Source organism: Zootoca vivipara, chromosome 15, assembly GCF_965207765.1.
Source record: "Zootoca vivipara chromosome 15, rZooViv2.hap1.1, whole genome shotgun sequence".
NCBI classification, from domain to species: domain Eukaryota; kingdom Metazoa; phylum Chordata; class Lepidosauria; order Squamata; family Lacertidae; genus Zootoca; species Zootoca vivipara.
Genome location: NC_142598.1, coordinates 16,667,195 through 16,694,619, shown reverse-complemented (window position 1 = coordinate 16,694,619; position 27,425 = coordinate 16,667,195). Strand labels below are relative to the sequence as shown.

At 46.2% G+C, this 27,425-nt stretch overlaps 1 protein-coding gene and 1 non-coding gene across 10 annotated transcripts in view; both read right to left on the bottom strand.

Moving 5' to 3' along the window:
- The window catches only part of CHD4 (chromodomain helicase DNA binding protein 4), a 28,091-nt gene extending 3,912 nt beyond the window's left edge, over positions 1 to 24,179 (bottom strand). Inside the window, exons 1-38 of one of the 9 annotated variants that reach the window (XM_088658728.1) lie at positions 24,048 to 24,179; positions 22,064 to 22,243; positions 18,909 to 19,036; positions 18,540 to 18,734; positions 18,058 to 18,176; positions 17,147 to 17,388; positions 16,795 to 16,922; positions 16,493 to 16,628; positions 15,885 to 16,066; positions 15,538 to 15,777; positions 14,534 to 14,737; positions 14,236 to 14,441; positions 13,711 to 13,842; positions 13,387 to 13,483; positions 11,807 to 11,998; positions 11,511 to 11,711; positions 11,177 to 11,314; positions 10,460 to 10,581; positions 10,176 to 10,349; positions 9,740 to 9,881; positions 9,073 to 9,204; positions 8,698 to 8,815; positions 8,171 to 8,295; positions 6,813 to 7,077; positions 6,527 to 6,699; positions 6,127 to 6,307; positions 5,942 to 6,028; positions 5,463 to 5,551; positions 5,154 to 5,287; positions 4,719 to 4,863; positions 4,363 to 4,528; positions 3,951 to 4,075; positions 3,418 to 3,544; positions 3,158 to 3,235; positions 2,922 to 3,062; positions 2,717 to 2,825; positions 1,345 to 1,477; positions 235 to 430 (exon numbers count right to left, since the gene is read on the bottom strand). In XM_088658728.1, the coding sequence (XP_088514854.1) occupies positions 235 to 430; positions 1,345 to 1,477; positions 2,717 to 2,825; positions 2,922 to 3,062; positions 3,158 to 3,235; positions 3,418 to 3,544; positions 3,951 to 4,075; positions 4,363 to 4,528; positions 4,719 to 4,863; positions 5,154 to 5,287; positions 5,463 to 5,551; positions 5,942 to 6,028; positions 6,127 to 6,307; positions 6,527 to 6,699; positions 6,813 to 7,077; positions 8,171 to 8,295; positions 8,698 to 8,815; positions 9,073 to 9,204; positions 9,740 to 9,881; positions 10,176 to 10,349; positions 10,460 to 10,581; positions 11,177 to 11,314; positions 11,511 to 11,711; positions 11,807 to 11,998; positions 13,387 to 13,483; positions 13,711 to 13,842; positions 14,236 to 14,441; positions 14,534 to 14,737; positions 15,538 to 15,777; positions 15,885 to 16,066; positions 16,493 to 16,628; positions 16,795 to 16,922; positions 17,147 to 17,388; positions 18,058 to 18,176; positions 18,540 to 18,734; positions 18,909 to 19,036; positions 22,064 to 22,160 (5,599 nt within the window). In that variant the 5' untranslated portion in view covers positions 22,161 to 22,243; positions 24,048 to 24,179. Of the gene's footprint in view, positions 1 to 234; positions 431 to 1,344; positions 1,478 to 2,716; positions 2,826 to 2,921; positions 3,063 to 3,157; positions 3,236 to 3,417; positions 3,545 to 3,950; positions 4,076 to 4,362; positions 4,529 to 4,718; positions 4,864 to 5,153; positions 5,288 to 5,462; positions 5,552 to 5,941; positions 6,029 to 6,123; positions 6,308 to 6,526; positions 6,700 to 6,812; positions 7,078 to 8,170; positions 8,296 to 8,697; positions 8,816 to 9,072; positions 9,205 to 9,739; positions 9,882 to 10,175; positions 10,350 to 10,459; positions 10,582 to 11,176; positions 11,315 to 11,510; positions 11,712 to 11,806; positions 11,999 to 13,386; positions 13,484 to 13,710; positions 13,843 to 14,235; positions 14,442 to 14,533; positions 14,738 to 15,537; positions 15,778 to 15,884; positions 16,067 to 16,492; positions 16,629 to 16,794; positions 16,923 to 17,146; positions 17,389 to 18,057; positions 18,177 to 18,539; positions 18,735 to 18,908; positions 19,037 to 22,063; positions 22,244 to 23,582; positions 23,632 to 24,047 lie in introns of those variants that run through there. The other 8 variants (XM_060269143.2, XM_088658729.1, XM_088658730.1 and 5 more) reach the window with 8 other exon arrangements.
- Positions 4,193 to 4,325, bottom strand: LOC118075510 (small Cajal body-specific RNA 11). Its single transcript, XR_004691388.2, has one exon.
- Positions 24,180 to 27,425: the final 3,246 nt, after the last annotated feature.

The following is a 27,425-nucleotide window of genomic DNA, read 5'->3' as shown; positions in this document are numbered from 1 at the left end:
TCTTCCTTGTTTTAAAATTGGAGTTTGCCTTCTGAACCTGGAGGAGGGTCCCCCCCCCCCAACACTAGCTGCCCTCCTCCCCTAGAAGAGAAAGAGAAGTTGCACATTTAGAAAGACACAAGCAATGAGGGTGGGAGTGGAGGGAGGCGGGATGAGGTGGGGCGGGGGGAAGGGGCCAGTGGCACACAACAGAAGTCTGCCCTCACTCCATGTGATCTCCTGCCGACTCCTCACCTTTGTGAAGCACCGCGTTGGCTGGTTTGTTTCCAGCCATAGACTCCTTGGATAGATGCTGGTGGCTCTCAGCTAGGCACTCCACCTCAGCAAAACGGGTGTTCAGGGCCATAGAGGGATGGGATGGATCTTCTGACATGTTCAGGTAGGCAGCTCTCCTTAGCTGTTCTTCGATCACAAGTGCCTGCTCCAGCAGCTTCAAAAGAATTTAAAAAAGACAGGATCCTGAGTCCAGCTCTTCAAACTGCTGCGAGGCTCCCTCCCAGAACAAGGGAGGCCTTTTCTCACTTGAGCCACCCAGCTTCCTCTGCAGGGTCTATGCCAATTGCTGACTCTTGTCCCGACATGCTTACGCACAGTACTAGGAAGATCAATAGTGTTGCCAAAAGGAGAAATCTATCCATATGCTAAACTCCCTCAGAAACGGCATACCACCAGAAAGTTTACTGCAAGCCTATGAGGAATGGTTGCATAGCTTATGCAATCTTGTACCGCCACACAATTTGTTCTTTAGACCAAAACAAAACCATGGGTTCAGTAGCTAATACTGCATGCCTATGCCAGCTATACAGGCGTGTACTGGTATAATTAGGTCAAGAAGGTAAGAGCAGATTCACCCCTTTGACATCTGCAACATAACCTGAAACAGAATACACAAGTTTGGAGAGACTTGTAGCTAAAGGCTAGCTGCAGTCTAAGATTTACCACTGTGCTACTGGGATCTATAGTCCAGTGTGTTGCTCCAATTGTACCAGGTGCATATAGGATGAAGCCACTCAGCCTCTCAACAGGTGTTTGTTTGTTTAAGAAAGGTGCTTTGGCAAACATGCCTGCATATTTTAAAAAGCTTACTTATCTTGTTTAAAATATATATTGGTGTGAGTTTGTGGGAGAGACCATCCATAAGAGCAGCTCAGGAGGATCTCCATTCAGTTTTGCTTCTGTTTAAATGCCATGCCTTTCACAATGTTTAATTCAAATCCACATGTATCTACAGAGTACTCTTTTCTTAATTAGAAAGCCTAGAGGAAAATAAGCTACCAGTACTTTGCTCATTGGAGAAAACTCAAGCCACCACTGAAATATAGCATTCAATTCATAGCTTCTCACCTTAAACCTCCTGGCCAAAAATTTGTTCTTTATCTCCAGGAAGTTGCCCCTGTTCATTTCACCCTTGAAAGGTTCATTGAGGATGGCGTAACGAGGATCATTCTGGATATCTTGCCAGCGAGCGTAACCGTGGCTGAAGTTGGCCAAGCTCAGAAGAAATAATTTTGGAAATGCACTGTTCCAGCAATTAGCATTGCTTTTAACACTCATAGAGTGTCTTAGTGGTGATATTATTATTTATTACATTTCTGAAGACCATAGGGCAGTGTACAATATAAAAACACAAAAATACATACCATACATACAACCACACACACACACCCCCGAGTTCATAAGGCCACAGATTGTTTAATTAGCCAGAGGCCGGGGAGAAGAGGAAGGTTCTTGCCTGATGCCTAAAAATATGAAATGAAGTTGCCAAGTGTGCTTCCCTGGAGAGATTATTCCACAAACAGGTGAAGCCACCACAGAAAAGGCCCATTCTCGTATTGCTGTCCTCCAGACCTCTCATGGAGGAGGCACACGAAGAAGAGCCTCAGATAATGATCACAGGGGCTGGGTCATTTCATTTGGGGGGGGAGGCGGTTCTTGAAGCATTAAGATTCAGTATGGAGATAGTGTTTTTTTTTCAATAGGAAGAAGTCCCCTAGATTTTTCAAAAGATGCAAATCATGTACCAGGCTCCCATAGCCCCAGATTTACAAAGCAGATGCTAATGCAATCACCCTCCTAGCTGCTCACCTCCTTAGGTCAGCTTTCTTCATCCTACTGCTCCTCCTGCCAAACCACTGCTGCAAAATTTGCTGGAGCATAGCCTGCCTGCACCAGAGAGCAGTTCTCGGTTTGGATGAAGCTACTATACAATGGCAAAGTGGAGCTTGCCAGACAGAGCAGGCAGACTGCCTTAATAGATGAGAATGCCACAGGAACAGCAGCAATTGCAGCAGGAAACCTGAAAATCCTTCAGAAGCCAAGCAGCAAACAGTACAGTATCCTAATGCGAGCAACTGAGTGCACATACGTACGTTGGTATGTATTATTGCAACGTGCAGATGCATTTATTCTGGGAGAGCTGGGTTCAGATATGTGAAAACCTGGGTTCAAATCCTATTCAGCATGCAATATGTGGGGAAGATGCTCCTATCTTAACCTACTGAGTAAAAATGATGCAAGGCTAAAGTGAGGTAACTCAATGTACTGTGCTGCTTATCTTCTTGGAAGAAGGATGGAATATGAATAGAAAGCGGCAAATGCAGTGGACGAATGCAGACAAAGCTGCAATGGCAGCTTAGGACCTGCCGAAGCCGTTTGCACGGGGCCACACTCAAAGTCTAGGGCTGGGCTAATCCTGAAGATGCTGGAGAAAGGATACTTTATGATTCCTGCCAGGAGCCAGTAGTCATGGCGCCGGTGCCAGATCTCATAGGTCTTCTTGGTAACAGTAGCTGCTCGCTCTTCATTTTGCCACAGGGAGTGCAACTCTGCAAGAGGAAACAATGTCAGAAAATTATTTTCTCATAACCGAGTGAGACCTCACTTTCCCACAGTCAGCAGCTGCACCCTCAGCCAGCCAGTACCAGTGAAGCCTCCGTCTGCAATGTTGAACATGAACCGCTGCTTCAAGGCTTTCTTGTGCCGGTCTTCAGAAGGCTCTTTAAGTGTCTCCCCGTTCTGCAGCATCACGACATCCTTCTTGTCGTCTTCTTTCTTTTCCTCTGCTTAGAGGGGAAAAGAACTTGTTAGTTAGCCCCCGGTTCTCCGCAGCGACAGTATGCACAGCCAAGGTCATACCAGCCATTCCTAGAATGCTCACCCTTCTCCTCAAGGTTAATTGTTGGAGGCTCAGGGTTTGACTCTGCAGGCGTCTTCTCTTCCACCTTCTCTATGTCAGCTGCAGGAGAGGGAGGTTTTAAGAATTGAATGCATCCATCCTGATTTAAGCCGTGGCTAATTCAGTCCCAACCAGGTTAATCTTGGTAGCCCTGTGAACTCTCCTTGACATTTACCAGAGAGCCCCCCATGCTCTGGAATGCCATATGTCTTGCACATCCATCTATGAATTAACAGCCATACCTTTGCTTTCTGTTTCCATTGGCTCCTCTTTCACTTCTACTTCTTCTGGTTTCTTCTCTTCGGTTTCCACAGCATTCACAGGGGATTTAGCCTCCTGTGAAGGGGTCTCTGTTGCAGGAGGAGCCTGCTGAGTGGGCAAGAGAAAGAGAAAAGGGTGTGTGTGAGAATCTTACTCAGTGGAGTGTAAGAAATGTACCAACCTCTGTGGTCAGGTTTCACAGCATAATCAGGCACAATAACAAACGACTCTCTCCCAGCCATGGACACTGTTCACTGCTTTATGGAGTTTTGCATTTTAAAAACAAAGTATTTATCTTTCAAAATAGATGTCTTTCTTCAGAATCCTGAAGTAGGTGCGGAGGAGTAACTGATTAAAAATCACATTTCCATCCCCCTCTCCCAAAGACAATATGCCCCGGGGGATAACAGCACTTGAAAGCTGAAGAACCTCAGTCATCGGCAGAGTATTCCAAAGATCAGAAGAAGAAATACATTTATTTAGCAGCAACATGAAGAAAACCCTTGAAACTCACCTCAACCGGGGATTCATTCTCAGCAGTGGAAGCAGCAGCAACAGTGGGACTAGTCTCCTTCTCAGGTTCTGTGGGCTCCCCTTGATCCTTGGTAGTGACCCCCTCTTCTATTTTCACTACCTCCTCTATAAATCAGTAGGGGAGAAAGCAGAAGTAGTTTTCAGCACGCACCACTTGGGACTCAAAGTCTCTATACTCTGATCCTCTGGAATGCCCCTCCTCCCACACAGACAATCCACAGCGATGTCCTCTTGTGCCTTTGAGGGCTAGCCTTAGCTCCAGGAAGCCCTCCTAAATTAAGAGTTGGTTTGATCTACGTCCGCCCCAAGTCCTCTGTCGCAGCTGGAAAGAGGAGCAGCATTGAAGGCTGGACGGGGCTCTTTTAACAAAAACACAAACGCAGGGCTCTCACCAGTTGGAGGAACAGGGGCAGGGGTATTAGGCTGTGTGTCTCCTGGCGTAGAGGGAGTTGGGGTCTTGGGGGAAGGTGAGCTGGGCTGCAAAAGCTTCTTGTTCTCCTCTATCTCTGCTAGCTCCGGCATACTCCAGCGTCCATTCACATGCTCAAACTCTTGCACCTGATGAGGCGGGAACATGGAAAACACATTTTAGTCGTTCAAGTTCAGAACCAATGAAATGCATCAGTGTCCTTCTAAACTCCGGAAATAGAAACTGGGAGGCAAAAGGGATCACCGATTAGTCCATCCAATGTATATATGAGGCTAAGGGCCATCTAGAGGTCTCTAAAAAGTTTGTTTTAATACCCACCTTCTTGCGTATGAGAGACATGACCCCTATTCGCGTGAGGACGTGCTGTCGGGACAGGCCCTCGCGTGGGACACCATCAGCAAACGTTTCTGCACCGTCCGCTCCTGGTTCACACAAGTGGCGCATGAAGAGAGAGACGTAGGCCCTAAAGGAGGGAAGGGAGCCTTAAAAAGACTGGTAGCATAAACTGCATAAACCCTCTGCATAAACCCTCGATGCAAGTAATTCCCCAGCAAGACTCACAATTAAAGTGTGTGCAAGTTCTCGACCAGCAATCTCCCTTATTCCACGCAAACTAGCTTGGTTTCCAGAGACTGCTTGTCAAATTCCATCACTCCCCAGCCCAGACATGGCTAAGCAAAGTTTGTTCCCCTAATTCCACTCTCTCTTGGGCATTACAAGTGATGCCTCCTCCAACCAGCACGCCAGACTCACTTAAACTCCTTTTCTGACTTCCCACGGAGGTCCCGCACCAGCCACTGGGTAGTAAAGGCATCCTGGGGTGGCATCCCATAGCGCATGATGGCATTGAGGAAGGCCTTCCGCTGGCGAGCATTGAAGCCCAGAACCTGAACAGGAGAAAGGAGGGGGGGGAAGCTTAAATGCAGCAGCAGCAGCCCCCACAATCATAGAGGCTAAAGTGTTCCACAAAGGATCTGATTTTGGTAATTTGGAAGATTTCTATGCCAAACCCTCAGTATAAAACTCTCAGAATTTTGGGAGTATAAAACTCTTAAGAATTACCTCAATGTTGCCTCCTACACGAGCAAGGAGTGGGGGTAGGGGCTTGTCTTTGTCATTCCTTAGGCCTTTCCGACTAGGCCGGCGAGCAGCTAGCAAGACAGAAAAGGGGAGAAGTACCAGTTTAAGACAGTATATTGAATCAGATGGAGTTTGGTATGCATGGAAAAGCATAGCAATCATATAAAGAGCTTCCAATCTGTTTCGCTTATTCAATTTATGCCTGGCCTTTCATCCAAGGAGCTCAAGGCAGGATGTTTCTCACCCCACCCTAACAATATTAAATCCCAGCACCCCTCTAATGTTTGTGAGGCCAAGAGATCAAATTGGTCAAAGGTCACCCAGAGAGCTTCATGGCCAAGTGGGTGGTCTCTCTAGTTCTGCTCTGACTGTCTACCCCACTCCACCACTCTAGCTCAGTGCATCTCTTTATTGCGCTTTCCCAAAATCAAAGAGTCAAAATGCACAACACCTCAACATACCTTCCGACCTCTCATCAAAATCTTCATCTCCTTCCTCAGAGGCTACAGAGTAATCAGACTGATTATCTGACTGGTCATCCTGCCAATCTGGAAAGATAAGAGAATGCCCAAAGTAAGTGGACTGGGAAAACCCCAACTTTTTAAATATAAAACCACTTCCTCCAATCTCACGCACGCACAACTACCTCGGTCTTCCTGCGAGCCATCGTTGTAGTTGACCTGCTTGCGGATGCGTTTGCCCTTCCCCAGATTCCTGGCCAAGTCTTCCTGCTGCTGCTCATAATGGTGACGAAGCAGCTTTTCCCAATAGTCTGGATCCACAGACTCCTCTTGTTTGATAATCTCCCGTTCGACCTCCTCTTCCTCCTAACATAGGAAAATTAGAAAAATGAAGAGGCAATCCTGAGCATACTTCCTCAGAAATCCCAATGCCTTCAAGTAAAGCTGTCACCCTAGTAAGGAGGTTTAGGATTGAAGCTTCAAACCCATGCATGCTCCAGAATTCCATCTTCTAGCCGCCAGCAGTGAATGCCTTTGCACCAAAAAACAAATGAATCAGAAAGCAGACGGTCAATTCTCACTTACCCCCATTTCCTCTTCACGCACCACATACTGGGCCACCTTGAAGGAGCTCAGGTACTCATTCATGCCCTGAATCTCAGCATCCTCCGTCTCATCCTGGTTCCGGTCCAGTAGGCGTTCAATTGCCTTATCGTCATAATGGATGACACTGCCATCCTCATTTTCCTTGATATCACCTGGAGGAGGAGGAGGAGGAGGAGGACAGTCGCTGTAATTAAGGAGCTGTTGGGTTGCTGAAAGGGGACAGAGCAAAAGCTCTAACTAAAGGAAAGTTAATCACTTCACTCACATTGTGTCACATTACGTAGATTCTTGCCACTTTCAGTGGCTTCGTCTTTGAAAAGCTCTTCAGTACCAAACTTGAGGATGTCATCCAGTTCCTGTTTAGACATAGAACCAGTCTTGGAGCCTAACCCTGGCCTCACAACCAAATGGGTCAGCATCATTTTCTTCTTGGCCACTTGCGTGATCCGTTCTTCCACAGATGCTCGTGTGACAAAGCGATAAATCATCACCTTCCTGTTTTGTCCAATTCTGTGAGCACGGCTGAAGGCCTAACATAGAGAAAAAGGTACTCTTTCAGTCTTCATTCATTAAACATGCTTTTGCTGTCTTTGGGTCCTTCAGTTTCCTTGCCTTCCTAAAGCAGACCCATCCCTTTGCCCACTGCCGTATTAGTATGCCTTCCAAGCTATTTCAAACCACAGCTTAGCATTACAAGAATGATCCTAGGCAAGTTTCCACACCTCCTGCAGAATAGCAGGAGTCTGAAAGGTTTTACTTTCACTTTACACTAAACACAGATGGCATAGCCATCCAACCCCCTTGTAATTTTTTTTCTTCCTTTTAATGGGGACCATTAGAGTGTGCTTTTACTTCAGAGTACTTTCAAAAAAGCTCAGGATTCTACTCATCACACGGTTTCCCGGTTGACTCTTCTAACAGCATTAAAGTCAATCCCAAGCTATACACAGCATATTCTGCTCAGCTTTCCCACTTCCTAGCCTTTGTATAACTTCAATTCCTTCTGATTCCTCCCTGTTCTTTAGCCATATCCAAAAAAGATCCCCTTGCACCTTCCTTTATACTTGCGTTCTTTTTATCCCTTATTTGAACCTGGATAGCTCAGTTGGTTAGAGAGTGGTGCTGAAAACGCTGAGATTGCAGGTTCAATCCCCATATGGGACAGCTGCATATTCCTACATTGCAGAGAGTTGGACTAGATGATCGTCAGGGTCCCTTCCAACTCTACAATTCTATGAAACTCTATAAAATCCCAAGTCCTGTCACGCTCCTGGGCAATAATCATGCCCGTTGCTCCCAATGGTTGTCTTTTATACACCCATGGAATGTACCAGAATACATCCCTTGATTTACCTTCAACTTGGGTGTTCTGGAAGGGGAATGCCATGTTTACAATTGAAAGCAGGTGGCCTTGTTGCTGACAAACGGCAGTAACTCTTAAGTATGGTTTGTTGAAACAAACCAGTTTCAAATCAGTTTATGAACTAGCCGTTTTCACTAGCCATAGCTAAGATTAACCACAGTAAACTATAGTTACTCTAAAATGCAAGTGGCTGCTTCCAGATTACTCCTCACCGTTGCAATGGAGAGGGGGGGGATTTTTATTTTGCTGCTCAAACTCACCTGAATATCATTGTGTGGATTCCAGTCAGAGTCATAGATTATCACGGTGTCAGCAGTGGCAAGGTTGATGCCAAGCCCCCCAGCTCTGGTGGAAAGTAGAAAACAGAACTGTGGAGCACCAGGAGCTAGAGATAAATGAGTTGAGATACTGTCAGATATCACATATACGGATCATCCAGACCTTCATTTTCACCATTCTCCAAATAAAGCAGGGATACTATAAAGCGCAATTACAAAGAATCCTGTGTCACCTTAAAGGCTAATCAATTTGTTATGGTGCAAGCTTTCATGGACTACAGTCCACTTTTATCAGGTGGTGGTCGACTGTAGTCCATGAAAGCTTATATGCTAACAAATGTTAGCCTGTTACAGTAAAGAGGTCTTGTGACAGCTCAAAGAGTAACACAGCTGCCCTGCTAGTAGTTGTAAAGGGTGAACTGACATTTTTAGCAAAGTATGAGAGGGGAACCCTGGCTCCTGCCAAGGGTAACTGTGCCCGCCATTATGTACTCTGTCTCATAACGTACCGTTGAAACGATCAATGGCTTCCTGGCGCATATTTCCTGTGATCCCACCATCAATTCTCTCATACTTGTATCCTTCGTGTTCCAAGAAGTCTTCCAACAGATCCAACATTTTAGTCATCTTTAGGGGGGAAAGGACAAAGAAATGAGTTGGAGTAAAAATGCACAAAATGCATTCAGCTAACCCAGGCATCCCCAAACTTCGGTCCTCCAGATGTTTTGGACTACAATTCCCATCTTCCCCGACCACTGGTCCTGTTAGCTAGGGATTATGGGAGTTGTAGGCCAAAACATGTGGAGGGCCGCAGTTTGGGGGTGCCTGAGCTAACCCATCACCATCTGGAAAATTTTCCCCAATACACAATAGCTCTTGGTTACCTGAGAGAAGATTAGCACCCTGTGACCTCCCTCCTTGAGGTTCTTCAACATCTTCTGGAGCAGAAGCAGCTTCCCAGAGGCCCGGATTAGGGCACTACCATCATACATGCCGTTGGGCATCTTTGGTGCTTCCTAGATGAAAAATTGAAAAGGGGGGGGTGAAGAAGGGAGGCAAAGTATTCTTCAAATTGTTGGTCCTGGCCATTAATGATTCACAAGTGTCAAACAGTTGGGACTCCAGCAGTCTTATGTATTCCTTCCACTTCATTTTTCTTACCTATGCCTCTCTAGCAATTCTCCCTATTTTTTGCAGCTGCCCTATTATTTCTATACAAAAGGCAGCATAGCAAGAAACAGATGGTCTATTATTTAATAAATTTCCTGCTCTGTGCCAATTCTCAGTCTTCTGAGTTGATCATCAAGTTATAAACTTCCCTCCAATTCCTACATTCAAAGGCTAATGATGTGGCAACTGCTGCACACAACCATACCCTGAAATGATAGTTGTGCTTCATAAAAGCAATCCATATGACAATATTTAAGATCAGGATGAAGGTTTAAGCAGGAGAGGGGAGATAAAATAACAGGCCCATTCCCCAATGCCTAGACAATTAAGAGCAAAGTGTATAGAGCACTTTAAAGGGAAATTCTGGGAGACAGAACCTACCATGGCAGCTACAGGAAAGAGATAGGGATGATTGCAGCATTTCTTCAGATCCATAACCACATTGAGTAGAGAAACTTGGTTGCCGCCACCCCGGGCATTCAGTGCTTCAAAGTTCCTTGTCAGGATATATTTGTAGTACTTTCTGTAAAAATATGAATATTCACATTGCTGATTACTTTTTTCTTAGGTCTGCTGCAAACACTATGCTTCTATCTCAGAACTATCTATTGAAGCACAGCTCCCCTCCCATTCTCCCACCTTGTACGCAGAAAAGCAGCCAGTACAAGTCTACTTTATGCAGCTGATCAGGATGAGAGACAAACCAAGAACAGGAAAGTGAGCATATTAGAAGTCCAGCACCCTGAAGCATAGGCCAAACCTTGTTAATGTCAAGATATTCAGCTAAAGGAGCAAAGGACTACCCTCCCACACTCACTTCTGCATAGGACTTAATTCCACTCTGACAATAAGCTCTGTCTTAGAAGGCATGTTCTTGAAGACATCGGCCTTGAGGCGCCTCAGCATGTGTGGGCCCAGCATATCGTGAAGTTTTTTGATCTGATCCTCCTTGGCAATGTCTGCAAACTCTTCCAGGAAGCCTTCTAGGTTGCTATGAGAGAATTCAGACAGACAGTCAGGAGAAATAAAAAACAAAACAAGAAACATGGGAACAGCAACCCAACAGGTAAGCTGTGCTTGAGTGCACACTGCAGGACTTACTGAAATCTTTCTGGCGTCAAGAAATTAAGCAGGTGGAAAAGCTCCTCCAAATTGTTCTGCAGGGGTGTCCCTGTGAGTAGCAGCTTGTGCTGAAGAGAGTAGCCATTCAACACCCGGAAAAACTGAAGGAAGTGTGAAGGGCACCAGCAAGAAAAGGAAAGAGAGAAAGTCAACCAAATTCACAACAACATATTTCCAAATATACAGATCTGCACAGAAGGCGACTAGACACCGATCGTGTAATCTCTAAGCAAGTTCTCAGCTTTTGTAAAACTACAATAACCTATCAACAATTAAAGGACTATGCAGAGGCCAGCTTGAGGAGCACCAGACAGTTCCAATACAACACAGAAAATAACAAATATGAGACTAACACGAAGTTTTTTAAAAAACCAAAACCAAAAAAACAAAACAAGCATGTTCATCCCTCTTTTAAAACAAGAACAATCCTTAATCATAGGCACAAAATTAGGAGGAGCTGCACAGCAAACACAAAAGCTGCTCTTGAGGGTTAATAGCTTCCTCATACATGGGTGCGCACACACATACTTACACAGTGTAAGAATGCTGCTTGTGACAAGTCTTCTGAAAAGCTTGTTAACATTGAATTTAGAAAGAGAGAGCAGTGTCTAATCTTGGCAAGCCCCTCTAATCAGAATCATAAAACATGGGAAAAGGAATAAAGAGTTTACAGATCCAAGATAAATTTCTCCCTACCTTTGACTGGTTATTCTTCAGTCTGTGCGCTTCATCCACTACAAGGCAGGCCCAGTCAATGGAGCCTAGAATGGCCATATCAATAGTGATCAACTCATAAGAAGTGAGCAATACATGGAATTTCACAGATGCCTCTTTCTGCAAGGATCAGAAGTTACACATTAGGGAAACAAACAAACAGCAGGAAAGGTATAGCCAGAGGCCAGAACCACACTCAAAAAAACCCATCTTTCCATCATTTGAGATTACTTGGCATTCAATGCTTCACTCAGGAACCTGCAACATTACAAAGTTCTCAAGAGAGGCACTAACTTCAATTAGTTTGCTGTAATACCTTCATCTTGAAGGCCTTCTTTCCCCCACGAATAGCATTATCTTCAAAGGAAAATTCATTTTCACGGATAATGGCCCGGCTGTCTTTGTCCCCCACGTAAGTCACCACATACATGTCTGGGGCCCACATCTCAAATTCTCTCTCCCAGTTGATGATGGTGGACAATGGAGCGCTCACCAAGAAAGGTCCTTTAGAGTGTCCCTATAATCAGATAAACCTGATGTTAAGACAGCAGGAAACAGACTTCCGGAATGAAGATATATATGTGTGCATGTCAAGGTCTTCTGGAACCTCACCTCTTTGTACAGAGAATACAGAAACACAGCTGTCTGGACAGTCTTTCCCAGACCCATTTCATCTGCCAGAATGGTGTCTGTGCCCTGAGCCCAAGAGAAACGCAGCCAATTCAGACCTTCAAGCTGATAAGGATGCAGGGTTCCTCCAGTCACATCCAAGTAATCAGGCTGTCTATCATACTTCACTGTTGGCTGCAGAGATGGAGAAAAGCAATTGAAAATGTTCAGTTTCTGCTACTGCTGCTATTCGACAAAGCTGAGTCTTGCCCAGTTGGATAATATGTAATATCTCAGTTCAGGGCTCAACACTAAGTTTTAAACTGACTGCATGGCACATGTTTAAAATAAAAAATAAAAAACCACCTTATCTAAGCAGGGTCCTATGTGCTCAACGTATGTATAAACATTAAAACAGGCCATTAGCACACCAGCTTTGTGTAGCTTTTAAGCTATGTACTTCATACATGCATACGGTTTCATGCGGAGGTGCAAAGCATATTAAGACCACATCAAAGGTAACCTGTATTTTATTCAAACCTCTACTAGTGAAAATTGTTTGGGAAGAACAGGATATAGGCAAAGCAGGCAAGAACTAAGGGAGGAACACAGTGCAAAAAGGAAGTTTGTTGCTTCCTTTGAAAAGTCAAGAGTAATTTTCTCAGGCAGGAATGGTGTGAGTTCTGTATAGCATAGGGCTGTCGTATGTCCTGGTTTCCCCAGACATATCCGGGATCCCACTCTTGCAAATGGGTGTCCAGGGGGAATTTTCGGAACTCGGCAAAATTTATTTCTCAGCGCAGGGCTGGCTCACGCCAGCTGCCTCCCTCCCCGGTGCCCTCCAACATTGCACCCTCTCTCCCTCTCTTCCATCCAGTCTCTCTGTGTGCCTGATGGAGATGTGCAATGGGGGTGGTGGGGTGCCTCGATGGTGGTGGGTGAGTGTCCAGGTTTTTGCTCTTTGAAATATGAAGACCCTAGTATAGCACCTAGTGGACTTCTGATACTACACAAAAAAAATAGTAGCAGCAGAGGGTGGTAGTTCTGTAGACAAGATCCTTTGCTCTGGTGAATATTACTTTATCTTTGTACAGCAGTATATTCCTCTTCACAGAAGGTTAGTGAACTAGATTGTGTGTCTGCATTTATCCCTTTTCCACCCGTGGCAAAAAAGGAAAACTGCTCCACCTGTCTTTGGCCTGAGCTACTCTCAGGGTGCCAACTTAAATAAAATAATCGTTCACAAGACACAGCACACACCACTTGAATGCCATTGCCCATCAACTTGGGAGGGGGGCTCAAATATTGTATTTGGGGAGGGGTGAAGAGACCTCATTCCCTAGCAGTTGGCTCCTATGCTTCTGCAACTTAACACCGTCAAAACTGGTCCAGGACCAAGATTCCACAGAATGCATAAAAATTACAAAGGATTGCTTTGGTGATTAAAAGCATTATAAATACAGTGTTTTCGCTCCAGCTACAAAACGTACTGTCTCGGACCTTGAACATACAAACTGCAGGACCACCATGTCCTTTCCCCTTCTTGTGTCTCCCTCCCACAACCCTCAAAGCCATTAACTCACATCCACTGTTGGTGTTTCTGGGGGTCTCTCTAATTTCCGCAACTTCACTTTCTTTATCTTTTTTCCAGGTCTTCCTTCTTCACCCCTCATCAATTCCCTGTGCAAGAAAAGAGGCACATAGGTTGTATAGACTCTGTACTTCCAATACAGCAGATGGAAAGAAGAAACTCTTCCAAAGGAAGCACCCCAGGGCTGAGTATCCTTCTCCTTTCAGAGAGAAAGCGACAAAGATCTTAGGATAGATATGCTTCAATTCACATTACCAACCCAGCTGGGCTTTTCTCTCACCTGACCCATTTATCAAAGAATGAAATCCATGCTCACCTGTGGTTCCAGTATGCCGCCTTGTAGATATCATAATCCTGTACCTCTGCCTCCTCAAGCTCCCAAGAAGCCTGGTCATATGGTAGATCCCTCCATTTGATAAGGTAATGAACATTCCCCTTCTTATCAATGCTAAAGGAGAGAGAGATTAAATGAATATCACAATCTATGTAAAGTAGTAAAGGATGAAAACTGCATATATTGTTCCCGTTTCCCCCAAAAAATACAGTTAATGAAGGGAACCAGAGGAGGCACAGAAAAGGAGGCTGAATTGTGTGTTTGGATTTCTTACTGATTTTATATTGGTTGGTGTTGCTGATTTTATATTATTCTTTACATGTTTGTGTGAGTGTGGAAAGACAATATATAAGGTAAGGTGTGTCTTTATATTCATTTGGCTAGAGACAAATAGAATTGAATTTATCCTTTTTGAGTGTTTCAGGACCTTTCAGGGTCACTTTCAACTCAGGAATGTTCAATCATTCATGTTTCAGAGACCGAGGCAATCTCAATCTCTTTCCTCACCTGTGGTTGAGAATCCGATGGATCATCATCCATTCTGGCTTGATCCCGTAACGGTAAAAACGCTCTTCCATCTCTGCAAACTTTGGGTCCTTGTTCTTACGTTTGCGGCTCTTCTCTTCTTCTCCCATAAAGTCTCCTGCAGGAGGTTCATCCATATCATTTTTACGCTGGTAATTGCGAAACAGTACCTGGCAATGCAGCTCCAGCTGAGGTACAAACAGATGCAGTTACACACCATCCTGACATGGGGTTAGTCAACTTCTTTGCTCTGCTTCTAGGAAATATGCCTTTTGCTTACCTGTAGTTCAGACACCCAAGAACAATGCCAGTACGACATGCCCTGCCACTTGACAAAGAACTGTCGCTCGGGTCTTCCCTCCAGGGGCTTTGGAGAAGGTGCATTTGGGTCTGCATCAGCCGGTCGTGGCACCGGCGTGGCTGGTGGGGGCTGTCCCCACTTCCAAGTCAAGATCTTCTGCACCTTACCCTTCAGAGATGGACACTGGAGAAGATGGACCATGGGATTAAAATCAGTCCCCACCACAGCTTTTGAACAGCACTTATCCAATCTGCTTCATACTTAGAATCATAAGCGACCACAAGGGTCATCTAGTCCAACCCCCTGCAATGGAGGGATATTTTGCCCAACATGGGGCTTGAACCCATGACCGTGACAGTAAGAGTCTCCTGTTCTACCGACTGAATTACAAAGGTTCCACTTCTTTACTTTATAAATTGTTGATTGGCTGCAAGATGGGAAATGCAGGTGGATTGCACCAGGCGTGGGAAAACAATCCTAGACATAACAGATGAAGATGCCTGGGCTAAAAGACATGTGAAGCTTCCTATAAAGAACTTATTGGCCAGAGTCCAGGAGGCAATGCTGAAGGTAGTGTTTTGCTGGTACTGAACTCTACAATTCTATGATTCTGCAAGAGAGAGGGCCTCGTACATTTATGGCAGGAGTATGACAAGCTTACTGGTTTTTTTGTTGTTTCTCATATTTATGGGTCAACCATTGAACCCAGACCCTGGACCTATCACAAGATGCTAATCTAGACCCTCCCTTTATACACAAGGACCTGTTTGTTTTTAATTACTTGGCAGCAGATGAACATAGTGCTAGCTCACTTTTTAATCACAAAAAATTAAGTCTGCCTGGAGAGTAGGATCCAAAAATGTACTCAAATGCTTTTCAGAACAGGATTTCAGCGTGAGCCATCTTGATTCAACTATCTCACTCAGGGGACTCCCACAAACTCAGCTTGTATTTCCCATTTGTGGAAGAGCACAGGAACTCACAGTACAACGCGGGCAAAGCCATTCTCCGTTCGGAATCTCTGGCAAAGGTGGATTCAAACAGTGGATGTGGTAAGAAGAAGGACAGGCATCGCAGCAGAGCAGCTCTCCTCCATCTTTGCAGACACGGCAGAACTCCATGTGGTGATCATCCTCCTCCTCTGCATCTCCCACAGCATCCTCCATGGTCTCTTCACCCTCAGAATTATCTTCTTTAGCCTCCCATTGGATACCCTCTTTCTCCTATAGGGGAGGGAATCTGTTAGACTAAGATGCTTGAAGTCCCTCAAGCTGTCTTCCTAACCCTGCATTCCCAGGCCTCTAGCTGCGTCATAGAACCCAAAACTCACACAGTGCGGGCAACTCCACTTGCCCTCTGGCGCTTTCTCCATATCTGGATCCAGACAAACCATGTGATAGGCACGAGGGCAAGTGTCACACAGGATGATCTCTCCCCCCTGTTGGCACACCTCACAGTAGTCCTGGTGGTCCGTTTCGTAGCCATCAACGGTTGCAGCAGAATCCTCTTCTCCTAGCAGAGCAAGGTAGTGGAGAAAGCTTTTAAACAATTAAGTAAGCAGCAGGTTTAAGCAACAAGGAGGATACTCCAACCTCAAGCCACAGAGCAGTATCTAGATAGCAAAGATTTATTATTTAGAGAGCACAGCCTGGATATCACTATTGTATCCCAAGGGTCAGAGCAGGAAAATGGCTATGGGTGTACCATAAAAAGCCGTAACACAAACTTTTTAGTTTTCCTCACAGCGTGTCTTGTTCCGTTGAAAATCCCTCAATCTTTTAAGTCTGCAGAGTTTGACTTCTTTCCTAGGTACGCAATAGCAAATATTTTATACAAATGGTCCCCAACCACCTTCCAGACGCTTGCAGTCATGAAATCCCTGCCCCTGAGCACACTCTTTCCACACAGCTCCCGTGTGAGCCAAGCAGAGCTCAGTACCTTTCTTTTTCCTCTTTCCTGCTTTTAGTTTCTTGCGGCTGCGGCTGCTGCGACTGGTAGAGCCATCTGACACAGAGTAGCTGTTGATGCTTGCATCATCAAAGTCTGACTCAACATCCAGGTCATCCTCCTCACTCTGGAGGTACAAAAATAAATAAATACTGTAAAGGAATATGAAAACTGACTTTTGTGACCCAGTGCTATTGAGGCTGCCCCACACAAACCCACACACCCATATCCTGCAAGAGACAATGTGGCCAGGAGAAAATTCCCACCCTCTTACCAGAAAAAGAAAAACTCACAGATGATCTTTTACGCTTGGAGCCAAATCCTCCCAGCTTGATTTTCAAAGGTGCCACCTTCTTGGTTTTGGGTTTTTTGATCTCAGGAACACGAGGACTAGCCTTGGGTTTTTTTCGGGCATTGGGACCTAGGAAACAGACCATCATCACCCCATTATTAAATGGTACCTAGATCCCAGCTGAGCTGTGCTTTAAAGGGAAATGTAAAATCTTACGAGAGATTTCCAGAAGTGACTTAATGGGTGCCCTGCAGTACAGTTGATCAAAGTTGCTAGAAGACGGCACAGAGTTTATGAGCCCCTCCCTCCTCCCCCAACTCATCATCACAACAGCCCCCATATGATCACCTCACCTTTGCCTTCCTTGGTCTTAGCCTTCCGAAGTGGGACTTCAACTGGGGGCGGAGGAACAACTGTATCCACGTTAGCCACCATGCTCTCCACCATAGCCACAGCAGCAGCTGCTGCAGCTGCCACAGATGCCCCAGAGCTCCCTTTAAAGGGGTTGTTTGTACTAAACTCTCTCCACTTGGCTCCAAGCACCATCATCATTTTTGAGACAGCAATTTTGGGATTCTTAGCAGCAATAAGTGGCCTATGTGGGGGAAGAAGAAAAAAGAGCACTGCTGGATGGTCTGGACTTTGGGAAGCTCAAACTTTACAACCTATTCTTAAGACTGTTAGCCCCTCCCATTGCCCCTGAAGCCAACTAACACATGGGAGAATAACATTTTCTAGTATTCCTAGAAAAGCTAGGTATGTTCCTAAGTCCCCAACTCTGCCACAAAGATTTTTGAGACCAATTATTTAGATTCTCCATTCCCCCCCTAAGTCCTTCTATGGGTAATAGTTAACATGCAAATCTAAACATGCCTATTCAAAAGTAAGCCATATTGAATCCAATGAGCGTTAGGATTGCAGTCTAACCCATTTTCTACAGTAATCCAACAATTCTGTAGCACCAAGAGCCCAAGCTTGGAACACTGTGATAATTTATATAGCATTTTCTATATAAAAACATTCATGGGAATTCACATAAATTATCTCAATAATTCTTACAACTGCCTTGTAAGCCAAGTAGTATTATCCCCTGCTTTAGATGAGGTGTCAAGGCACAGAAAAAGTAGCATGCCTATTTGCCATTCAACAAAAAAACTAAACCAGAGACTTACAGATAATACACTTCAAATATCACATCACCTGCTAGAGTATTAAGCCTTTCTTGCCCTGCATTCCTAAGATATGAAAAGACTGAATGACGCACCTGACAAATTGGCTAAAAGCCTTGTAATTGGTAAGAGTGCGATAATCCTCCTCTGTGAAAACATGATCAATATCCTCCATGCCCCAGTCCTCTAGAAGCTGGGCAGAAGACTTAGGTTCCTGGAGAAAGTGACAGGGGAAAGTTGCTAGTTAAAAATATATTAGTTTCAATGAGGAGACACTTTCCTGCCATGAGCAGGAAGCTTGTCAAAGAAAGACAGGATCAGCAGGAAATTATAGAGGACTGGGACAAAAGCAAGAACAACCCAAGACACACACCTACCCTACAAAACAGGACAGGGCATTCCCTTAGACCCCCAAGAAGGAAAACATCACCCTCTTTTAGCAGGACCTTGTGTTGTGCCCACCCTTCCCTCCCAAACCTAAAGTACAAAAACAAGTAAGATAAGCAAGGGTAACCACTATAGGAGCAGTGGAATCACGTGTTCATGTGATTTAATGGGACATTCTGGATCTTCTCACCTTGGAGTCATCATCTTCATCCTCTTCTTCTTCCTCCTCCTTGCGCTTGGCTTTGCTCTTCTTTTCCTTCTTAGCCCCAAGTTTCTTCTTCTTCTTCTTCCCAGGGGTATAGTCACTTCCCTCACTGTCGGAGCGCAGCAGCACCTCCTCCTCCTCCTCCACAAATTCATTTCCTTCACCAGAACTGTCTCCAAGCTGGGATGGAGGGCGAGGGAAGAATTAAAGCACATAAATCAGCACCCAAAAAAATGTTCTATCCAAAAGAAAGCAAGACTGTAATGTAATCAACATGCAGACCCATCTGTACATTAAGCTGCTTTTCTCTCCCTCACCCCCCCTCCAAGCCACAAGCCCTACTCTATTTCTTACCTCTTTTTTCTGGCGCTTACTAAGCTTGGGCACTTTAGGTTCCTTCAGCTTCTTGGGTTTCTTCTTCTTCTTGATTTTTGGCAGTTCTGCCTCTGATAATAGCTCTTCCTCTGGCTCTTCTTCCGGCTCTGAGGGAAATTATGAAGGCAGCAGGGGTAACTAATCATTTTCCAATGCCTAGGTGTTCCTTCACAATCCCATTGCCACAGACTACACCCCACTTGTAGTTGTTCCATTGTTGCTTTCCCACACTCCCAAGTTAGACCCTATGCAATAGGGTCACTTCTCACCTTTTTGTTGTTGTTGAACTGGGCCCATTTCTGAACTACCTTTCACTGCCCCCCATTGTCTTTCCCACGGGTGTGATTCCAGTGTTCAACCTCCTGCTATTGCATTGAAGTAACTGCAGACTGGAGTACTAGTCCAAAACTGGGGTTAACAGATTAAAGAGAACAAGGCATCTCTGATCTCCTCCCAAAAATCGTATACCGGGAGGCTTCACTGAAAGAAATTGGAAGCTCTTCCTGTACTAGCTTCCTCCCGTATCCTGACAAACCTAATGCAACTCAGAGAGACGGAGGGGGTCCTTTGCCCAGGCGCATTCAACCCATCCTAGGTCTGAATTAGTGAATGAGGAAGGTGCCACCTGCCTCAAGATTCTTCCAGGATCCCCAAAGGAGCCCTGCACCAAAAAGTGGGGGGGGGCTGACCACAGACATATCAACTAAGTGTCTTCATGCATCTTCCTCTACCTCTTGCTTAGTGAAGTTATTCCATAAGGAAGACATTTGTTTAATCCAGCACCAGAGCAAAATACAGACTAGGAACAGTACTGGCTTTTAATGCAACTGAATAGCAAAGCACTGCCCCATTCACCCCTTACCATGTCGTTTCAAATGAAAAATATGAGTCTGCAAGCAAGAACTTCTGAAGATACACCTGCTAGATAAAGATCAGGGTACAACAAACATTCTCTCCCACTTTCCTCAAAATCCCCCTGAAGAAACCTTCATAGCTAACAGCAAACTCAACAGGACGCTGCTTCAACTCTCCCATCCTACCTAGACTGAAATTGAGGTTCTGAGTGCTAACAATCACCAGGTGCTAACTCAGGTGCCAGCCCTCTCGCAACTCACAAATCACCTCCTCCTCGCTATGCAAATGCAAGCTTCAACTCATTCCCTCTCCCCCCCCTCATGTGGGTGCACGCGCATGCATGCACAAGCACGAGTGCGCGCGTGCGCACACAAACATGTCACTCCTTAACCCGACAGACCACACTCCCATCTGTTCTCCAACCCCCAACAGCCCAGAGGGGCACAGCCAGCCGGCAGCTTCCTTTGTGACAAGATCCACAGTAACCAGCCATTCTCCCTCCCCTCCCCCCTCAGCAGCCACCCCCCCCCATTACACGCAGCCAGAGTCACAAGCTCTCCCTCCAAGGGAAAATGGCCTCCTAACCACAGGCACTGGGCAGGATGGGGGAAGCTACAGGTCACAGCAGTTGCTGCAACCAAAGGACAAGGAGCAGAGGGGAAATGGCACAGGGTGGAGCCCTGCTTTCCCAAACCAGCAAATGTATCCTGTGCCAGAAGTATTTTCCTCCAGCAAGACTTTCCCATGTTTCTCCCTCCCCGTGCACTTCAGGTAGGCTCAACTCCACAAGCACCATCTGCACCTCTTCTCCAGGCCTTATAGCATCCATAGAATCATAGAATCGTAGAGTTGAAAGAGACCACAAGGGCCATCCAGTCCAACCCCCTGCCGAGCAGGAAACACCATCAAAGCATTCTTGGCATATGCCCGTCAAGCCTCTGCTTAAAGACCTCCAAAGAAGGAGACTCCACCACACTCCTTGGCAGCAAATTCCAATGTCGAACAGCTCTTACTGTCAGGAAGTTCTTTCTAATGTTTAGGTGGAATCTTCTTTCTAGCAATGGTAAATGGTACCATCCAGCAATGGTAAAAGAGAGCTGACTCCCTCTTTGGCCTGTGAGCTCAAAAACACACAATCCATGTCTGCCCCCCCTGAACTTAGGGAGAAAGAAACAGCCAACAAGCTTGAGGTTACAAGGTGATGCAGCTCCCAGCTGGGCCAAGCGCTACCGTAAAAGCACTTCAGAGGCCAGGAGACATTCACCCTGTTCCTAGGGATATTCTTGCACTCAACCCAAATCAATAGGTGGCCACTCCGTACAACTGAGCTCAACTACAATTCTTCTGAAAGGTACCAAGGCAAAAAGATACACAGCAAAATGCATTGCTCCCATGTCCCCGCCACATGGTGCAAGCCACATTCAACCCAAAATACAGGACTAAGGTGAGCAGCTGTGAAGTAAGCTCCACAGGGTGTGGCTAGGGAGGAAAGTGGGTCATGCAACAGCCCAGGGCACAGATCATTTTGGACACAAAACATAGTTGAGCTCTCAAGTGGGCCTTCCACTTCTCATTTCCCTTCAAAGCAGCTTGAAATGTGCATTGGATAAGAACCTGTCCTCCACCCTCACTTCAGTCAATCCACTTGAAAGGTTCCCCCCTCCCCCACAAGCCCCCCCCCATGAACCCCCATCACACCTTTAGCACAAGGAATGAGATACTTTCTTTCACACACAGAGAAGTTCCTAGTAAACAGAACTTTCCCCTAAGCCATGTCTTTTTGCAGCCACCATTCGTGTTCATTCAAAAGCAAAGCTAGCAGAATGATTGAGCGGGATCTACAGGAAGCCCTCTCCAGGCAGGAGGAGGACTCAGCAGGAAGCCATGGAAAGAGGCAACCAAATGAGACATCTAAAACATTAGCAGCAATAGCAGTCAATGATTAATCTTGCAGCCCCAGTGAAAAGAAGCTCAGAACAATTTTTTTAAATTTCCCTCAGCCTCCTATCCAAACTATCAAGTTCTCCCATCATGTCTACCGTATGTAGCAGAGTTATCAGAAACACAGGGCAAGATGCCACCCCTCTCCCCCCCAACCCATTAAGCAAGGACATGGATTAAGCAGTAAAAAGGGAGTTGGAAGAGCATGACCTTGTCATTACTGGTCTAAAGCATGCAAAATAGGAGATAACTCTTTTTGTTCCTTGGTTCAAGGAAAAGCCGCCATAGCACCCCCAAAACAAAGGTGTCAGTACTCTTCTGCTAGCTGATATGTGTACCTTGATGCTGGTGGATGCTGTTGTTCAGCAGGATCTCCATCTCTTCCTCGTCGCTGCCTGCAGAGCATGGCGATGGGGATCCGATACCCGACGCCATGTCCTCTGTTTTGGAGGACAATCCGAAGGCTCAAGAAGATCCTGCTATCTCGGCGCCTCCTTACTGCTAAGGCCAGCAACGGGCTATAGGAAGAGAGAAGGAAAAGAAACTTATAAGTCGCAGCTTTTTTATAACAAACAGCCAAAAAAAAGCCTCTGGATCTCTGGAGAAAGGTGGCAGCGGCAGGGAGGGCCAGACAACTAGGTAGCAGCTTGGTCCAAGCACTCATCTCAGAAGGCCTTCAGGCCAATGCCAAATTAATCCGAGTCGCCACCTCATTATTATGAGGATCTTGACAGGCACCACACCAACTTGGGGTTTCCCAGTTTGGTTCCACCTGTATTTTGGACAGACTGACAAAACCTGGGGGTGGGAAACAAAAAGCCTGGAGCAACCCACCTCCCATGGGTCAAGAAATGCCTCTTGGTGGCGCCTCTGTGGTCAAAGCTACCATAATTCAAAGCTACCACCACCACCCAGAGAGTTTGTTTCAGCTCATGGACAAAAAAAGGAAAAAAAACGCCCACTCACGAAAAGACGCGCAATGGAAATGCTATAAGAAATGAGGGGCTGGTTTTTATTTTTATTTTACAAAGCCCACTCATTCTTCTCTGGCCGAGAATGGTCGTCCTGGCGTCCCCTGATGGGCAGTTGGAACTTAAAAAAAAAGAGCTTAACTCCCCGTTTTCTTTCTGACATAAACAGGCTAAGGAAATTGAAAGTTTTGGACCAGGCTGCAAAACAAAAAGGCGGCTTCGAGGGAAGCCGAGAAACTTGTGGGACCCGTCCCACTCCTCCTAGCTATTGGGAGGGGGGAGGAAAAGACCCAAACTTGGGGGGGGGAGAGAAAAGACCAGACCCAAACCAGAACATTTATTTTGGAGCTGGCTGAGAAGAGCTGTTATTGAAGGTTGGGAGGGGGGGGGCTACGGCAAGGAAGGTCGAGGATTGGGACGGGGGGGGGAAATCTCTTGACTTCTCCCGCCACGGGTTGGGGGGGGGGAAACGGAAGAGATAATATCCCCACATATCTACATATAAGGCACCCCCCTGACACGTGTCGGGGGGGCTAATATTCCCCAGGCTCCCCACCAAGAAAGACGAGGGCACCCCACCCCCTTCCCCACCGTGAGAGGCTGTGGGGAGTTGTGTGAGGGGGGGGAAGAGGGGGCGGCTGGCGAGGGGGGGGCGCTCCGCTTCCCTCAGGCGGCGGCGGGTCGCCCGGGTTGCAGGGCGGCGGTGCAGCCGGGAAACCCGGCAGCTCTCCTGCCTCGTCCCTGGCCGCCCCCCCCTCAACCTCCTCTTCCCCCCCCCAACCCCAATATCCAGGGCGCTTTCCCCTCCTTCTCTCTCCCCCCACCCCACAAAAAACCCACCTGCCCTCCCGCCCCCTCTCGGCTTCTGCCTCTATCCCGCCCTCACCAGACTCCGGGGCGCCCCGGCTTCTTATTTCTCGACGCCGTTGAAGGGAAAATGGCTCCGGCTCCAGCGCCGCCTCTTAAAGGGGAAAAAAAGCCCCGGCCAAGCCCCTCCCCTCTCTTCCCCTCCTCAGCGCTCCCGCCTCCATCCCATAATATGCGCTCCCTTGCCCGCCCCCCCCCCACGGCCGCCACCACACGGCGCCTTGGCGACGGGTCCCACCCCCGTCACCTCAGTAACACACACGCGCGCGCGCCACCCCTCGACCGAGGCATCCCATAATACTTCCCTGTCCACAAAACTCGGAGCCCAGCCCTGCATCCCATAATAATCGCCCTCCCCACCCACCCCCACCAAAGCATCCCATAATAGTCCTTGCGGGGCACCGTCCAGTAATCCACACTCCCCCCCCCACACACACACACCATGCGGAAACATCCCATAATACTCGCCCTTACTCATACATACCACAGTAGCCACCCTTCCCCCACCAAGGTATCCCATAATAATCACATTCTCTCCTTGCTCACCCCCCCAGCCTCCCACAGGCACTGTGTCCCTGCCCTGAGCATCCCATAATAGTCACTACCTACCCTCATCTCCTTCCCTGGCTCTTCCAGCCAACCCACAACAATCTCCCCACCCCACCCCACCCCCAATCACTCACTCACTCCCTGACATATCCCATAATAATCACACACACTCCACGTTGCCAAGTCTGGCATCCCATAGCAGGCGCACTCCTCCCTGAAATATTCCATGAGAGCCCCCATGGCATCCCATAATAGTCCGCACCAGAGACATCCCATAATACCAGCCACTTCCACCTCTTTCCTCCCCCTCCCCCTTCTCAGACAAGCATCCCATAATAGTCCTCGTCCAGCGAGACATCCCATAATACTGTCAGCAACTCTTAGCCACAGCCGACAATGCTTGCACTTACTGCATCTTCTCTCTCTCCACTCCCCCCCCCCCGCTTGCCTTCACACAGCCCATAATAATCACCGGCACACTATTCCTCCCAAAACAGAATGGAACCCTGCTAAAACAGTTCACAGCACCCAATGCCCCCTCCAGGGGTCTCCTTCCAGCTGCCCCCTAAGAAAACATTTGGCGTGCCTATTACAAATGCGCCCCACTTCCCCCACCCCACCCCCGCCTAAAAGTGCACAGACCATAATAACCACTGGGGGCAGAGGGCCAATGGCACATCCCATAATACTCTGGCAAAGCCTGCCAGGGTTCTCTATTCTTCCTTCAGATGATGCAGACGCTGCACATCCCATAATCTTTCATACACAGGCGTTGGGAAGTCAGACCCTTACAGGTCTGGCTGCAAGGCCTCTAGGCAGGCTTCCCCTCTCTGCCATTCGCTATTTATGTGACCTGGTGCTATTTATGTGACCTGGCATTCCCAGATATGCAAAAGAAGGTAACTTTCTGATGCGCAAACCGTCTCACCAATGCGCTACCAATGCGAACTTTGGTGATCGATTCGTGCGCAAACTTCTCCTAGCAAATATTCTTGCCTCTTTTTCTACCACCCTCTGAAGATTCAGGGTACAGTACTTCAGTTTGGAAATGTGGGACTGCTGTCATGACGTTAAAAGTTTCGACAGGTCTATCTCATAATGCTACTGTAGTATCATTTTTACAAATGATACCATCTCACTTGTTCTCAGATACCCGTAAAAATCTCATAGATTCATAGAACTGGAACGGACCTGCATGGTCATCTAGTCCAACCACCTGATGATGCAGGAAAAGCCGTTTCTGAATCCACATTCCATTAAGGGATCTTCACTGCAATTGTGCAGTTCTGTGATTTAAAAAAGGTCTGGCAGATGCTCCGTAATGCTATCAGCATACTGACCATCCACCATAATATTCCTAATCCTAATGTGGTCCTTAATATGCACAGGGAGCAAGCGACTCTCCAATATTTCCTCTATTGCTATGCAAGCTGTATTGAAATAAATGGAGACTGTTTAGCAGCAGGGCTTAGTGAATTGCACTTGACGATTGCTTCTGTCCATCCCCTAATTTAACAGTGCACATTTTTCTTCCTCCATTATTTTGATTGACAATGTTTTTATTTTTGAATACACAAACTTCAGCAATATACACATCTCATAAGATGCATGTTTATTATTTTATTTATTTATTAAAAAGCATTTCCAAACTGCTTAACGCTTTAAAAATTCTAAGCAGTATACAGAAATGCAACATAAAAACAGAGATATGGCAGTTTTTAAAAAAACCCAACAACAACTGACAATTCAGTAGTAACTGTGGGTGTCTCTTAGAAAAAGCGTTGAGAAAATCTCTCAGAAAAAGGGAATTTCCATTCATTACATTTGTCATAGCTCACAGACATAAGAATCAATGTAAGTAGCATGCTACATTTAAACACAACGTACACAGAGGGCAAGGGAAGGGAAGGGAGAGGAATGGTATCAGAGACAAGGTCAGCCTCCTGTAACAAACTTTACAACATCTATATAAATAAGGCCATAATCTTGATAGCACTTGGAGCTCGAGAATTCCATTAATACCAAAGGTGTTTATGAGATCAGAGACAGCTTCACTATTACAGCTATGTATTTACTATAACAGACTACCTGTTATATATGCACACTATTGCCTGTGTAAAAATGACGAAGAACTCTGTTTTTCTCCTGAGATCTCATGAGTTTTGGACTGCATTTTTTCAAGCTGCTATCCTAACTGTAAATTTGCACATCTAATTTTATCTGTACACATATTTTTACACTTAAATTATGCTGATGGGAGAGGTTTAGGATTTGTTTAGGTTTCCTAGGATTTGTTTAGGTCTTGGAGACACGCCTCGCACTAGGGACCCAACGTCAGTGTGATGTGTGGGTCATGCTGGTGTATCCCTGTCACTGATGGAACGACAACATTAGAAGGATAGGGAAAGTGTGGCATGAGGGGTATGTCAGAGAGTAGTGGATATTGTCCAGGCCAGGGGTCAGCAAACTTTTTTAGCAGGGGGCCGGTCCACTGTCCCTCAGACCTTGTGGGGGGACTGGACTATATTTTGGAAAAGAAAAAAAAGAACAAATTCCTATGCCCCACAAATAACCCAGAGATGCATTATAAATAAAAGGACACATTCTACTCATGTAAAAACACACTGATTCCCGGACCGTCCGCGGGCCAGATTTAGAAGGTGATTGGGCCACATCTGGCCCCCGGGCCTTAGTTTGCCTACCCATGGTCTAGGCTGCGTACACACTCACCGGTTTATAGCACAAAAGCATAGTTTTTCTCCAACGTAATTGTTCGTGCTCATTCTCCACATGCTGCTTTCAATCTCTATTGATTCTAGCTTCTGGCATGCACAAGGGTGGGTGTGCTCACTTGATATGTGTTCTAAAAGCGTCCTCTTGATTAGGTTATCCATGCCTTTTCCTCCCTGCACATGCCCCAGGTGAAGGAAGAAGGAAGTAGTCACTGTATTCTTGGTACAGGCCCACCCACAACTTCATTAGATACACCCCTCATTGGATACAACCCCCATTGCCAGGTCCCTCTGCATCAGTTTTCACACAGACACACTGTGTATACACAACGTTTTATTCTGGAATCATTCGAGGCTGAGTACATACTTGCTTTTCCGCCCTATGTAGTCTACACACTATTTATTTAGCATAACATTTATGTCCTGCCTTTCCTCCGAAAGGATCCTTGTTTGATTGCCTACTTTTGCTCCTGAAAAGCACTTACTGAGGAACTCAATTCATTCAAAAAATAAAAGCTGTGTATGCATGACATTTTATCCTAGCATGAAAGGAAAGTGACTACAGTGGTACCTCGGGTTAT